At 42.2% G+C, this 17,175-nt stretch overlaps 1 protein-coding gene across 2 annotated transcripts in view; it reads left to right on the top strand.

The window, feature by feature from the left end:
• The window catches only part of LOC126335551 (brain-specific angiogenesis inhibitor 1-associated protein 2-like), an 850,912-nt gene that overhangs the window by 434,393 nt on the left and 399,344 nt on the right, over positions 1-17,175 (top strand). For both annotated transcript variants that reach the window (XM_049998952.1, XM_049998953.1), the window contains exon 2: positions 1,134-1,209. In XM_049998952.1, coding sequence (XP_049854909.1) covers positions 1,134-1,209 — 76 coding nt within the window. The remainder of the gene's footprint in view (positions 1-1,133; positions 1,210-17,175) is intronic.

The following is a 17,175-nucleotide window of genomic DNA, read 5'->3' as shown; positions in this document are numbered from 1 at the left end:
TAATTACCGATATTTTGTAACAAACTGTTAATAAAGTTTGTTTCAATTAAAGATAAACATCACGATTTTTTCATCTTAACGTGGTGGCAATTAATCTACCGTAGCGCCATGCTGCCTGTCGAAGAATCGATCTTACTTTGCCCGCCATCCATGTGGAGCACTTGTTGGTCTCACCGCGGACTGCTAGACTGAGCCACACACAACTGATTTCATCAGAGTGTACGGGCCTGAAGATGGCGTTGACGCAACGTCGAAACTAGTAGCGAAGTAAATATAAAATCTTAAGTACAACTGGAGGAATTTCATGTTTAGTAGAAAGGAGCGATTGTCTGAAGCTGTCCACTGCAGTGTAATTCGTGCACGACGTGGTTAAGAACTTCTCACAATCCACTTACTACAAGTGAAACGTCCCCTTAGAAAAACTATACTGGACTGGGCTTAAACTGACACACAATATTTTTTAGCGCAACGCAAACTGACCTTCAATAATCCCTACAAAAGAATGGCCCTGACTAACATTAACCTATACCTATCACAAATCACTTACCTCACAAAAATCTTCGTTATTCGAACTACTGCAATACAGCGAACGCCAATACTGCCAGCTAAATAAAAGATTCTAACTACTGAAGGCACTAACTACTGATAGGCATAGTTAGCAAATGAAAGATTTTGAGAGAGAACAAACAATGTATTTACCTCAATAGTGTTCAAAAGTCATAATGTATATAGCAGTTCATGACATCCAGTCTTACAAATTTCAAAACTCCGCCATTTCTCTCCCCACATCCACCACTGCTGGCGGCTCACCTCCAACTGCGCAACGCTACCGCTGTTCACATCCAGCTGCCCAACACTACAATGGCAGACAACAATGCAAACTAGCCACGGACTGCACACAGCAGAGCCAGTGATTTTCGTACAGAACGCTACGTGGTGTTACCATGAAAAAAAACCTGAAAAGCCTACTTACACCAGTTGCTGTTGAACGCTTTAAGGGCTCTCCTGGCTGGAGCCTCGCTCCAGGTCGTTCCCCTGGCCTTCAGTAGGCGGCGCCAGTGAGACCGCACAGCAGAAGTGTGTGCTGGCGCAAGCGCTTTGCTAACAGAAGCCGCGTTTTGTGTGTGTTGCAGAACATCCTGGACAAGTTCAACCCTGGAGCGAGGCAACTGATTACCGCAGGGAAGGCGTACCTCAAGGCGCTGCACGGTAAGTGTGCTAGTCGGGCCACGCTCCTCAATTTTCTTCCAGCTACACGTCTTCAAGTGGCGCGCCGCGGCACACACGAACGAGTGTTCGATTAGTAAGTACGAGAGAGCCACGGAATGCCAGTTGTGACAATACGAAAGTGAGGACAACACAACACCCAGTTCCCTAGGGGAGAATATCTCACAAGGGACCCTCCCCATCGCACCCCCTCCCCCCCCCCCCCAGATTTAGTTATAAGTTGGCACAATGGATAGGCCTTGGATAACTGAACACAGATCAATCGAGAAAACCGGAAGAAGTTGTGTGGAACTATGAAAAAAATAAGCAAAATATACAAACTGAGTAGTCCATGCGCAAGATAAGCAACAGAGGATACTGTGAGCTCACGAGCGCCGTGGTCCCATGGTACAATTCTTCCCTCGAGTGAAAAGTTTACTTTTCTATTTTCGTAAAGTTATGATCTGTCCGTTCCTTCATTGACGTCTCTGTTCACGGTAATAAGTTTAGTGTCTGTGTTTTGCGACCGCACCGCAAAACCGTGCGATTAGTAAACGAAAGGACGTGCCTCTCCAATGGGAACCGAAAACATTTGATCGCAAGGTCATAGGTCAAGCGATTCCTCCACAGGAAAGCACGTCTGATATATTCTATACGACACTGGTGACGGCATGTGCGTCACTTGACAGGAATATGTTGTCGACCCACCTAACTCGTAAACTTGCCGAATGGGTAAAAAGATTCTTCTACCTTGCCCGATTTAGGTTTTCTTGAGGATGTGATAATCACTCCCAAAACAGTGATGAAAACATAAAAGTTTGTCACATAAACTGCAACAAATGAATGCAACAGTTTCACAGTCGCACAGTTTTCCCTGTGCTCTGTCAAAACATATGTTTTTGACGTTTTGAAATATTTCCGTGTGTAGACCGTCAAATCCTACATATGTCCAAGAAAATCTGAACATGTCCTGGAATTGTGGAGCGCGAAGTTCATTGTGTTTGAGCGCCTGAAGTTTGATAATTGTCTGAAAATAAAAAAATTAAAACTCTTCTCTGGAGGGAAGACTTGAACCAAGGACCTTTCAATCCGCAGCTGCTCACGCTAACCACGGGACCACGGGGCTCCTAAGCTCAGAGAGACCTTGATGTTGCTTATGTTGCACATGGAGTACTCAGTTTGTATATTTTGCTTATTTTTTTCACAGTTCCACACAACTTTTTCCTGTTTTCTCGATTGATCTGTGTTCAGTTTTTCAAGGCCTATCCACTGTGCCAACTTATAACTAAATCGGAGGGGGGTGCGATGGGGTGGTTCCCTTGTCAGGAGCGGCCGGGAATCTAGATGGACGATAATACTTCGAAGTCAATCAGACTGCAACTTTCCTTTCACGGCTAGCGTCCACATTATTTTGACCAATTATGGGTGCTCTGCAGACCACAGTCCAGACCGAGTCAGAACTTCCGTCCGTATTTCATCAGCGAATGGAGCGAGGGAAGGTTAACTGGTTACTTCAGTATGCACCCTCTCCTTCCTACCTCTTTATAGCCTCAATATATGGACGAAGCAATAACTTCGGTTTATCGTCAATACAGAAAACCATTTCTCTAAATTTACGCAAAAGTCTTTCGATGAAAAACGTTGCCCACATTGTGTTAGTGTTTGCAAAGCCTCTCCGTAACATTTTCCTACTAAATAAATCGAATGAGTACGTCCAGGCAACTTGCATTCGAGACGTTAAATCCCCCTTCGGACGTTTTCTTTTTCCAATGTTTCCTGAAATCTGTTAACGCGAATAGTACCTTCGAAAATACACTCCTGGAAATTGAAATAAGAACACCGTGAATTCATTGTCCCAGGAAGGGGAAACTTTATTGACACATTCCTGGGGTCACATACATCACATGATCACACTGACAGAACCACAGGCACATAGACACAGGCAACAGAGCATGCACAATGTCGGCACTAGTACAGTGTATATCCACCTTTCGCAGCAATGCAGGCTGCTATTCTCCCATGGAGACGATCGTAGAGATGCTGGATGTAGTCCTGTGGAACGGCTTGCCATGCCATTTCCACCTGGCGCCTCAGTTGGACCAGCGTTCGTGCTGGACGTGCAGACCGCGTGAGACGACGCTTCATCCAGTCCCAAACATGCTCAATGGGGGACAGATCCGGAGATCTTGATGGCCAGGGTAGTTGACTTACACCTTCCAGAGCACGTTGGGTGGCACGGGATACATACGGACGTGCATTGTCCTGTTGGAACAGCAAGTTCCCTTGTCGGTCTAGGAATGGTAGAACGATGGGTTCGATGACGGTTTGGATGTACCGTGCACTATTCAGTGTCCCCTCGACGATCACCAGAAGTGTACGGCCAGTGTAGGAGATCGCAGCCCCACACCATGATGCCGGGTGTTGGCCCTGTGTGCCTCGGTCGTATGGAGTCCCGATTGTGGCGCTCACCTGCACGGCGCCAAACACGCATACGACCATCATTGGCACCAAGGCAGAAGCGACTTTAATCGCTGAAGACGACACGTCTCCATTCGTCCCTCCATTCACGCCTGTCGCGACACCACTGGAGGCGGGCTGCACGATGTTGGGGCGTGAGCGGAAGACGGCCTAACGGTGTGCGGGACCGTAGCCCAGCTTCATGGAGACGGTTGCGAATGGTCCTCGCCGATACCCCAGGAGCAACAGTGTCCCTAATTTGCTGGGAAGTGGCGGTGCGGTCCCCTACGGCATTGCGTAGGATCCTACGGTCTTGGCGTGCATCCGTGCGTCGCTGCGGTCCGGTCCCAGGTCGACGGGCACGTGCACCTTCCGCCGACCACTGGGGACAACATCGATGTACTGTGGAGACCTCACGCCCCACGTGTTGAGCAATTCGGCGGTACGTCCACCCGGCCTCCCGCATGCCCACTATACGCCCTCGCTCAAAGTCCGTCAGCTGCACATACGGTTCACGTCCACGCTGTCGCGGCATGCTATCAGTGTTAAAGCCTGCGATGGAGCTCCGTATGCCACGGCAAACTGGCTGACACTGACGGCGGCGGTGCACAAATGCTGCGCAGCTAGCGCCATTCGACGGCCAACACCGTGGTTCCTGGTGTGTCCGCTGTGCCGTGCGTGTGATCATTGCTTGTACAGCCCTCTCGCAGTGTCCGGAGCAAGTATGGTGTCTGACACACCGGTGTCAATGTATTCTTTTTTCCATTTCCAGGAGTGTATGTCCATGGTAAACATATCCGCCACAGTCGTAAAATACTTAATTGACCAGTCTTGCATGACAGAAGTCGCTATATACTACTACGGTTTCGGGTTCTTAGCCCCATCATCAGGTATATCTGAAGTCTAGCAGCAGTAGGTCGTCATGTCTTCGAAAATGACAAATCCCATTTCCTTCGACAAACTCATTCTTTCTGATCCCGCGTCTCCAATCACCTCGTCGCCGATGGGACGTTAATCCTTGATCTTCCTTCTTTTCAGCGATATTTGCCTACATGCAAGATTGTCAGAGAGCAGGGAAAGTAAACGTTTTGTACGATATTTTTCAAGGGCTGTACTACCTGAACCAGTGCTTAACAGTACTGATTTTCTTAGGAGGATCTGCTGTTTTTCGAGGTGCGCCAGTTTTTTCGAGCGTAGAACACCTATATATACACATTTACAGTTCCCTCTGCACTTTTATAATACATGGTGTTAATGGCTTACGTGCAGATATTGTGATTGTTGCTACCATAATATATAGCCACTTCAGTGTGTTAGGTCGTTTTTTTTCCGTGTGTCAAGCAATCTTATGTGAAGACGCGACATAATTTACCATCTGAACTACATTATCAAGGAACTATGCCTGTCAGCATAAATTAACCGCTTTATATTCATGTGTCCACACATGAACACCTGTCCGGCCCCGGTAGCTGAGTGGTCAGCGCGACGGAATGTCAATCCTAAGGTCCCGGGTTCGATTCCCAGTTGGGTCGGAGATTTTCTACTGTCAGGGACTGGGTGTTGTGTTGTCCTAATCATCATTATTTCATCCCCATCGACGCGCAAGTCGCCGAAGTGGCATCAAATCGAGAGATTTGCACCAGGCGAACGGTCTACCTGACGGGAGGCCCTAGCCACACGACATTTCATTTCATTTTCACATGAACACCTGGCTTGGCTGCCCAGGGGAAAGCAAGCTTGTTCTTGCAACATATACTTGAAGGTAGTAACCAACCTAAAAAACATGCTACTCCTAATAGTTATAATTATTAGTCTGCAAATGAATCGAATGTTCAAGTAATGTTGTTTCGTACACTGTCCTCAGTCACAAAAAAAAAATCTCCATTTATACCCCGCCAAAGCCAAAGCTTGCAAATCAGTGGTTGAATACAACTTTTAAGCCTCTTTAATATGAATATTATAGTACACAGAACTATGTTTAATGGAAATCGTAAAATGTAAAGATGGTTATCATAATAATGGAAACACATGTATTCCATAACTCTCCTACATTCACGAGTTAGACTGTCATTTTTTACTTAAAGATGTTGGTAAGATACACACCTGGTGCAGTATTACATATTCGTGTAGTTTTCAAGACACAGGAGAGACAAAATTGTGTAGCTCGGGATCTTCCTGCACGATCGGATTGACTGATATTAATGTCACAAATACTATCGAAACCTACAGAACGTTATGTTAAGTTCATTCACTCATTTCACCGAACGATGACTGGTCGTAGCTCATGAGGACGGAGTTCGACACTTCAGAGTGGACTTGGATCTCTGAAGTCTGCACAGGACTGGACAACGTACTGTTACCGGCCTTGGAATGCAGTTACTGTATTTCATATGATAACTATTATAATTATTCTCCCTCTTAGTGTGTTAAAATGCAGTTCACCAATAATTCTGTACAGTGTTGTCAATTTATGTATGTAAAGAAAATCTGTCCGTCATTGCACCTCGTGTTACGGAATTTGTAATTCTTAAGAATCCTTCCATTTACATTAGAAATGGAATGATAAAAGTAAATCTTGAATCCTTTCTTAACAAAATCATACACAAAATTAACCATTACACGGGTTACACGCCTATATAAAAACAAGGACAGATTAAATAACATACATTATTTAAGTAATAAAATCAATAATCAGTTCAATATGTTATTAATACAAATTTACTTTTATATTAAATGATATATTTTAAGGAATTTAACTGATACCCGTACATAAATCACTAGTTTTTTCGTTGTCATAAAACACTGAAACAAATATGCGGTTGAACACGAACATGGAATGACACTGACATTGGAGCGCATCTTTAGTTTCATGCAGACATTCATTCTTTCACATTCTTCCAGCATTATAAACGGAAAACTTCTTTATCTTCATTCCCCAGACATCATTTTTGTCGAAACAGAATTTACGCTAACTCCTTACACTAGCTGCGTAAATAATATGTAGCCTTCGTTTCTTCTGAGACTCCGTTTTAGCTTGTAGGTCACTTGCCTAGAATGTTGTAGCTAGGATAAAGAAAAATGAATTGTCACACTTCAAATTTCTTCATAATGGTAGATATGTTAGCATTAGCATGAACACATATGTCGGAATTGTGAAGGAATATGACTGCATTTATTTATCAGAATCTCTGCTTTGGTGCAAATCGTTTTTTGTATAAATGTCACGACAGCATACACTCGAATGACAACAGAATTATTCCCATACCTTGCAATTCCTAACTATTCACCACCCACCCAAGTGAGACCCATGGGCAATGTCTATTACACTCCACTTCACATGAATCGTAAGACGATACTTATTCTCACAATATGCAATTTTATACTCCTCACTGTTTTACATCTTTCGCTAGAATAACTAAAATGTTCAGTGGTTGCAACCGGCGTCTCCTGTTCGTTCATTAAAACTACGACATTGACCTTTGAAGTCAAGTGTACTCAGTAACTTCTGTACCATGCCTTGCCTTTAGTGTCCTTTCCTCTACTGTACCGACTAGCAATATAAAATATAAGTGACGGTTCTGGTCATCTGCACCATTACACATATTTTTAATGGCACAATATAATACGATAACCTTTGCGTCACACAGCAGTGCCAAAAGTTTTCTTTGTTAAAATCTTTAGTAAAATCAACAACAACTTTTAAAAAAATCTCCTGAAAGTTAATGTTACATGTAGACACAGTTTCCAATTAATTCCGACAGTGCCCCAAGATAGTTAGCATACAATTCTAACACAGTTTGACCCGTAGGCTCCTAGAAAAACTACTCACTCATTAATGTCTTCAGTATCTTTGGAATACAGATACTTTCTATGAAATATTTCTACGCACCCGGCCAATGCGGACTTCCGTCACAACTCTCACGTAGAAAAGTTGAGCTAATAAGAGAAAGTGAAGTCAGAAATCGGCCACGAGAATTTGTTTCCGTAATGTGTGAAAGACAAACAAATGGCTCAAATGGTTCAAATGGCTCTGAGCACTATGGAACTTAACATCGGAGGTCATCAGTCCCCTATAACTTAGAACTAATTAAACCTAACTAACCTAAGGACATCACACACATCCATGCCCGAGGCAGGATTTTAACCTGTGACCATAGCAGTCTGGCGGTTCCGGACTGAAGCGCCGGCAAAGACAAATAAGGAATTAATTGCTTCGAATTATCTGCTTTACACAGACATCTTGGTTATAGCAATCCGTCTCTCCTATTGTTACTCTGTTAGGACTTGCTGCACCACGTACTGTGAAGTTAGATAACTGAATGCATATTACGTTGTTCCAATCAGGAGACTTCCTGTGAGGATGATAATGTCCATTTCAAACTGTCAGCTGTATACAGATATGGTTTGATGGAGCTTCAAATATATTTCAATACACCGTCTAACCTACATGCTGTTATGAATTCAACACGTACTCCTGGCTGCGCCTATACCAAGCACAGCCAACGAAGTGAAACATAACAGTGCCCCAAGATAAAACGTACAACGTTCCATTGGAAATTAAGCGTTTTAAATCATGACACCGGCACATTTCTGCACTATGCATGTCAGGATGTTCTTGTACAACAAAGATCTAGATACGTGCCAGTAGAACAACCCTGCCAACAGGTTTTGCAGCTAAAATAAAGAAAGCCATTAAAAACTGGAAATCATTCTCATCGAACATGAAGAAAGAAAATACACGGTAATGAATCCAAGTACACCAAAATTACGAACCCAATCCAAGACACATAAACCGATTCGGCCCATAATCAATTGCATAAATAGCCGAGCACATCTGAGAAGCAAAAAAATAAACACACGAATTGTCAAACTTTATACTTTCAGCAAAAAGTACACAATCAAACACTCACATACTCTGGCAAGGGATATAAAAGACATACAAATACCATCTAACGGTAAATTTGTTTCATTTCATGTCACTAATTCTATGTAACAATGTTCCACTACAGGAAACTATGCAAATAATAAAATACACTCTCTTACAATATAGGAAAATATCTATGGCTGGAACACTTGAAATTAAAAATCCTTTGGAAATAGCACTATCACGTAATTATTTTGGATTTAACAGCAAAATGTATACCTAAGAAGGTGGAGTAGCCATGGGTTATAGTGTAGCAGACACATTAGTAAATATTTTCCCAAATTCTCCGGGAGAAATATTCTTTAACTCAGATTGGCCTACTCTCAACCAAATTGTATACTACGAGTATTTTAGGTATCTAGATTATACCCTCATGTTGGTAGGTGGCAGCCACGCAGATATCGAAAATATCCACCAAATGCTTAACCAACTTCACCCTAAGATTAAATTCACTATGGAAATTGAGAAAGACAATGCCATTGACTATCTAGACCTCACAATTGGCAAAAATAATAATCGCCACACACTTGATATCTATGTAAAAAAATATCACTTCTGACGATATTATAAATGCAGTTCCTGCCATCCAATGTCTCATAAACTAGAATTTTCCATTCAGTGATTCATGTATTAAATAATGTACCATTAGAAAAGCCAGTAATTCAAAAAGAACTTAACACACATCATTATAAGCCTTTACAAATGATTTTGACCCCAACATAATCACAAAATTATACTACAAATGTAAAACACCAAAGCAAAGCACAATACATAGCGAGATACGCCTAACTCGAGAAACATCACCGGCACAGAATATAAGATACGTACCAGCAATCTACCTTGGTAGGCTCTCGAACAGAATTAATCCACTTTTTAAATCCACAAGTATTCAACGTGCCTTTCGAGCCAATAACAACCTTTAAATAAAATTACGTTCCGCCACCGATAGGACATCGAAATATGATTACCCAGGCATATATAAAAAACGTGTGGTAGCTGTAACAACTTTTACATTGGCGAAACAGGAAAAAATTTCAACGTGAGACATACAGAACACATTAGAGACAGCGAATATAATCAGTCTAGCTTCTTTCTACACCTGGAAAATCAAAATCGCACTGCTGATACGATCGAAAAAGGACTACTATTCTGCACAGAATAACAAAAGGTTTTGCAATGAACAATCTTGAAGAATTAGAAATCTATATGTGGCTACAAGGGAAAATATCCACAAGAAATATTAAAGGAATATATAGGATTTAGAGACAAGTACTACCTCAAAAACTTTATTGAGCTTTTAGAACACGAAAATGGATAAATTGGAAGTAACATATGCAACAACCAAATACAATCGTAACAAATTTTAGTTAAGGAAATAATATCGCTCATCTGCACAATCTTTGTAAAGATATAACGTCGTAAGAGTGGAACTGTCAAACTGCTGTCACGTCGTAATTAACATTTTATTTTCTATATCTTGACATCATTTACCATCTTATTAAAGCGGTGACAATACAGCTACTTCAATATAAGTGACACTGGCAACCATACCTATTCTCACCAAAATTGTAATTGCAGGTACTTGAAAATGGCGATAAAGCCGAGACAGTTTGTCCTAAATACAGATTACTTATTATAAGCACATATTTGGTGAATCTACTCCAACAATCGTGTCGTTATCAAATGTATATATTATGCTGCTGGTCCTAAATTTAAAAATATCGTGATTCTTGATCAACGGCAAGTATCTTACGGGTTTTGATGAATGAGTTAGCGAGTAACAAAAATTGTCATATCTTTTGATTTCATTAACGCATTCGGGAGAACAACGGTTCAACTCTGCGTCCGGCCACCCTGATTTAGGTTTTCCGTGATTTCCCTAAATCGCTCCAGGCAAACGCCAGGATGGTTCCTTTAAAAGGGCACGGCAGACTTCCTCCCCCATCCTTCCCTAACCCGGTGAGACCGATGACCTCGCTGTTTGGTCTCTTCCCCCAGACAATCCAATCCAATGCATTAACGCTTAAATGTTTCACACAGCCAATGGACCGAAGAACTTAGTACCTAACATATTCGTAAATTTCAACGTGACTCTTGTACCCGTTTCTCAGAAAAAGGAATCTTAACAGTCGGACAGATGGACAACGAAGTGATCCTAGAAAAGTTCTGTTCTTAGGTCCTGTCCTTGCCGACTGACGTAGGGAACCTTAAAAACCGTATAGAATTAACAAGTGTACCTAAAATAACAGTCGTTGTGACTTTTTTAACATCCATATTAACCGGCTTTGGAAGCCCGACGTAATCAAGATCAGATAATTCTCCTGGACAACTTCTTCTATTCCACTAATGAATTTCTGATTAAAAACTAGTAGCCAGTAAAAAGAAATGAAACTTGTTTGTAAGTGCAGTTGCATGAGTAGGGGTATGATAATGTGTTCATTAATATTAACACTAATCATGCATGCACATCTTTTAAACTGACTCTTTCCCCGTCATTTCGATAAATGAATCGTTCTAATGATCAGTGGAACATCCAACTAACTAACTATTAACTTCTTTCTTTATGGAGAAAGCAACAACGTCAGTTAAACAGTACTCATACGAGTACGCTAGCGAGTAGTACATTCAATTATAATGCGTATGCAGTATAACTGACTGCAGCTTCGATGTAACCTTGACCAGTCGTGTGCCAATACATACCCACAAGCAAATTTGAACGGCACTATTTGCGTTTTACTCTAAAGCGCCAATCCCGATGCTAATTAACTCGGCTTTGCTTTAATTTATCGAAGCAGACTCACTCCAATGGAGGCATTAGCCCCGGTACTGCAATTGCAATCGCAACAAGTTCTACCCACAATTTCTTTACAGAACCCAGCGAGTGTTTCCGTCCCCAGTGTGGGGGCGTTGAAGTAACCGTCAGATGCTCAGATGCGAACCGTTATCTGGTTTCTCATCCTAATAATACCTGTACTTGATTGACGGACTGCATGCTCAAATACAGATAATCACTGATTTCTGTATATCATTTACATGTAAACCCTCGACTGACGTTTTTATGACAGTAACAAAAGGTAAACGAAACATTGCCGTACAGCTTAGAGTTTCCAGAATGATATTTTCACTCTGCAGCGGAGTGTGCGCTGATATGAAACTTCCTGGCAGATTAAAAGCCGGACCGAGACTCGAACTCGGGACCTTTGCCTTTCGCGGGCAAGTGCTCTACCAAATGAGCTACCCAAGCGCGACTCATGCCCCGTCCTCACAGCTTTACTTCTGCCAGTACCTCGTCTCCTACCTTCCAAACTTTACAGAAGCTCTCCTGCGAACCTTGCTGAACGAGCACTCCTGAAAGAAAGTATATTGCGGAGACATGGCTTAGCCACAGCCTGGGGGAAGTTTCCATGACAGGGCGTGAGTCGTTCTTGGATAGCTCATTTGGTAGAGCACTTGCCCGCGAAAGGCAAAGGTCCCGAATTCGAGTCTCGGTCTGGCCCCCAGTTTTAATCTGCCAGGAAGTTTCAACTTAGAGTTAGCTGAGGTTTTCCTGCTACCTGTAGTTACATGCATACCCATTAAGTCACTGTAGATTTCACGGCGGAGAGTAAATCATACCAACATGATGGATTTTCTTTCCTGTTCCGTTCACGAGGGAAAAATGACTGTCCCTGTAAGCACCCTAATCTCCCGTATCTTATTCCCGTGGTCCCTACGCAAGATAAACGATGCTAGTAACATAATGCTAGCACATTCACTTCCAACCATTAGACATTCTGAGTGACACAGTTCGCTCTGTTCCCTACATCCGTTCGCTCGTAGAGTACATTCGCTGGGTCTGAGTTCTATAGTATGGGTCAGTGTGGTTCGCGAGTATGGTAGTGACAGGTTCTTCTAACTGGAGTGCTTCCGGGATTCTATTGATAAAAACAATTTGATAGAATTTAAATCAGATCTCAATAAACGCTGCTAAGTGGAAAAAGCAAAAAGGGAAACACGGAAATGAAATGTATTTAATGTCCTCCTTGAACATTAATCCTTCGTCCTGTTACTTGACCACGATGTGAACGAGAAATACGTATATCTTCGTTATGCGGATAGCTTCTTACGAAGTTTAGTTTGTGCATTGTCTGCCTTCTAATGACTTACTGCTATTAGCTAGCTAGAGGGAACACTCTTACGCGGCACTACACATCAACATTGCTGTACGTTGCAGGCCTACAATTTCTGCAATGTCAGTTTCAGAAGACACCCGTTTCGAAAGTATCCAGTGATGTCCGGAACCGCTGCTTTTTCCTCCGTAAAAGGCTAATAGTGAGCTTGCTGTTACCGCAGAAGACGTGGCCACCACCGTCATTGTCTCCACCAGATGTTTTCTCAGCCTCACAGCTCACGTACTGCAGCTGTCCCTCAACAGCAAACGATGGGCCGGACAGTGTGCTTTCTAAAAGTTTCTTTACCATATTTTAAGCAAATACGAAATTTCCCAGAAAACATCGTGCTTTGTTACAGTTTCATTTGTACTAGCGTCGATAACCACCACGAATTTGTTGGAATAAACCATTTTCTCGTATATGTTCTTATTTTGTTTTAAATAAACAATAATTCATATAGTCGGCAAATATTGATATCTTAGTCACACTCAAGTATGCCGAGGGTGCGAGTCTTCATAACATCACGGCAGACCTTTTTGAAAATTAAAAGCACAGTACTTGTGGGACTGTAGCCTATTCTCAAGTAATCTGGCTCTGAGCACTATTGGACTTAACATCTGAGCTCACCAGTCGCCTGGAACGTAGAACTATTTAAACCTAACTAACCTAAGGACATCACACACATCCATGTCCGAGGCAGGATTCACACATGCGACCGTAGTGGTCGCGCGGTTCCAGACTAGAGCGCCTAGAACCGCTCAGCCACGCCGGCCGGCTCTCAAGTAATAAAATTTATTTTTGTCTTATGACGGATCAGTCACGAAATTAAAAGAAATTTTTAAGCGAAACCAAGGAGTTGATTATGTTTCTCATAGTTATTATACAAATTTTTGTTTTTGCCGGTAGGCTACATTCTCGGTAGAAAGATGGTTGCTATCTTCTAACAAGCTGCAGCTACAGCTGAACCAAAAGTGAAAAAGTTCATTGCTTTAAGATTCATATGTAAACACAACATGTTGCATTGGACTCGCACTCAGAAAAAGGAGACTGTTATCTTCGCCGTGCCAAAAGATTAAGTTTTTCTGTAATTTTGTCAACCACTGAAGCGAATGCTGGGATGGATCCTTTTGAAAGTCTTTATTAGTAGTTGTGTCCCACCCTTGCCCACTCGAATACTCCACTACGTTTGTTAGGATGGTTCTTTTGACGATGATAAGACTGGCTTCTTTCAGTAAAAATATCCTTCCCCAAGTTGAGTTTGTGCTGCGTCTCTAAACCTCTCGTCTTGTACGGGGCGCTGTACCTCAGTCTTCGAGCCTTCTGTTTATTCCGCTTCTCATCGTCAACAAAACCTTGAGCATTGTTTTCCATCCCCGTCACCGTCATGTAACAATGAGTGAGGATATACGTCACTATTCACTGTGATCCACCCTTCGGGTGAGGTTAATTTGGTCGCGAGCTGCAAAAATATTAATATATCTGGGCCGCACCTTCTTCTGATATAGCATAAATATTGACTGTTTATATGAAAATCAAAAATGTTAATTCACCTCCCTATGTTAATTCATAGGCAAATGATTATAAGACATTTCAGCATTTTCTTATCAACTTATAAACTGGAACCCGTATGTTTGTTTTATAAATTATCGTACTTTGAATTTCAGAACTTCTCAATCAACTTTTAATGTGCTTGAAATGTTGTCTTCCGGAAGGACTTTTTCTGTGTGACAAGTATTTGAATAGTAGATACGAATACTGCAGCAGACAAGCATTGTACTATCTTTACCACATTTTTCTTTATAACAGGGAATTTTTTGGAGCCTATCTTCACATATAAAGATGGAGTAAGATTCTATGAGGTTTCGGCATTGCATCCGGATCATGTTGACTTTTTGCTAGAAAATTTCGGCTGGCAACCGTCCAGCCATCTTTAGGTGAGATACGGCTACAGTCCCGAAATCTCATAGAATATTCAGTACGCCCGGAAAAGTTCAAGACTCACGTAGAGTAAGATCGTGCAGTATTAATTTCAGTGTTGCGTATTTACGAGCGCGTGCTGAAGAGTAATGTCACCGACATTTTTATGGGGAAAGTCATAAAGTTTTTTTAATAAAACAAATGTTGCTAACATTCTACATCCTTATTCTTTATGTCTACGTGTTTTCAGTCTTCTACCTCTAGGTGGCTCCGAATTGTAGCTTGTAACATGGCGGTGTGTAATGTAACTTTGTCGGTGAGCGAGAAACAGCTTTTAGTAATCGAGATTCGAATTCGAAAAGTTCATCCACACATGAAGCACCCTTTCTTTCAGCATGACAATCCCAGACATCTGCCGCAGTCCGACGCCTTGGGTCTACTGTCGTCGATCATTCTCCCTACCGTCCCAAACGGTTTTTATCCGTCTCCAAAACCTAAAGAACACCTTCGAGGACTTCATGTTGATAGTAACGAAGCGGTGGTAGCAGAGGAGAGGTTGTGACTCAGTGGTGGCATCAACGAACTGGTCTCTCATTGCGAGAAATGTGTTCGTTGTCGTGGCTATGTAGAGAAGTAAATATGTATACACGCAGAATAAAGATGTATAATGTTAAAATTGTTGTTTTTTGTGCCCTAAGAGTTTTCACACGTAATATTTTGAGGCGTTGCTTACCAGTACGCCCTCGTATTATGCAAGCAACCTTACCGCTGTACGATGCCGTTTGTTAACACCAAAACTGGTAGACGTTATGTCATCATTACAACAGCGAGGCTAACTCACCCATATAATGTGGGATAGGAACTAAAAGCAAGAAAATGTTCAGATGTTTGGACAGGCACCAGTTCGATTCTAAAAAGAGTACACGAAAGAACTTGCCCCCATTCTAACAGCCGTGTACCGCAAGTCTCTAGAGGAACGGAGGGTTCCAAATGATTGGAAAAGAGCACAGGTAGTCCCAGTGTTCAAGAAGTGTCGTCAAGCAGATGCGCAAAACTATAGACCTATGTCTCTGACATCGATCTGTTGTAGAATTTTAGAACATGTTTTTTGCTCGCATATGTCATATCTGGGCTAAAATGGCTCTGAGCACTATGGGACTTAACATCTTAGGTCATCAGTCCCCTAGAACTTAGAACTACTTAAACCTAACTAACCTAAGGACATCACACACATCCATGCCCGAGGCAGGGTTCGAACCTCCGATTCAAGCGCCTAGAACCGCTCGCCCACCATGCCGGCCCATATCTGGAAAACCAGAATCTACTCTGTAGGAATCAACATGGATTCGGGAAACAGCGATTGTGTGAGACCCAACTCGCTTTATTTGTTCATGAGACCCAGAAAATATTAGATACACGCTCCCAGGTAGATGCCATTTTCCTTGACTTCCTGAAGGCCTTCGATACAGTTCCGCACTGTCGCCTGATAAACAAAGTAAGATCCTACGGCTACGGAATATCAGACCAGCTGTTTGTCTGGATTGAAGAGCTGTAGCAAACAGAACGCAGCATGTTGTTCTCAATGGAGAAACGTCTACAGACGTTAAAGTAACCTCTGGCGTGCCGCAAGGGAGTGTTATGGGATCATTACTTTTCTCAGTATATATAAATGACCTAGCAGATAGTGTCGGAAGTTTCATGCGGCTTTTCGCGGGTGATGCTGTAGTATACAGAAAAGTTGCAGCGAAATGCAGAAAGATCTGCAGTGGATAGGCACTTGGTGCAGGGAGTGGCAACTGACATTTAACATAGGCAAATGTAATGTATTGTGAATACATAGAAAGAGGGATCCTTTATTGTATGATTATATGATAGCGGAACAAACTCTGGTAGCAGTTACTTCTGTAAAATATCTGGGAGTATGCGTGCGGAATGATTTGAAGTGGAATGATCATATAAAATTAGTTGTTGATAGGGCGGGAGCCAGGTTGAGATTCATTCGGAGAGTCCTTAGAAAATGTAATCTATCAAGAAATGAGGTGGCTTACAAAACACTCGTTCGACCTACACTTGAGTATTGCTCTTCAGTGTGAGATATGTACAAGGTCGGGTTGACACAGGAGATAGAGAAGATCCAAGGAACAGCGACGCGTTTCGTCACAGGGTTATTTGGTAAGCGTGATAGCGTAACGGAGACGTTTAGTAAACTCAAGTGGCAGACTCTGCAAGAGAGGCGCTCTGCATCGCGGTGTAGCTTGCTGTCCAGGTTTCGAGAGGGTGCGTTTCTGGATGAGATATCGAATATACAGGGTGTTACAAAAAGGTTTCAGGAAACATTCCTCACACACAAAGAAAGAAAATATGTTATGTGGACATGTGTCCGGAAAAGCTTACGTTCCATGTTAGAGCTCATTTTATTACTTCTCTTCAAATCACATTGATCATGGAATGGAAACACACAACAACAGAACGTACCAGCGTGACTTCAAACACTTTGTTACAGGAAATGTTCAAAATGTC

Source organism: Schistocerca gregaria, chromosome 2, assembly GCF_023897955.1.
Source record: "Schistocerca gregaria isolate iqSchGreg1 chromosome 2, iqSchGreg1.2, whole genome shotgun sequence".
NCBI lineage: Eukaryota > Metazoa > Arthropoda > Insecta > Orthoptera > Acrididae > Schistocerca > Schistocerca gregaria.
This window is presented reverse-complemented; position numbering and strand designations above follow the sequence as displayed.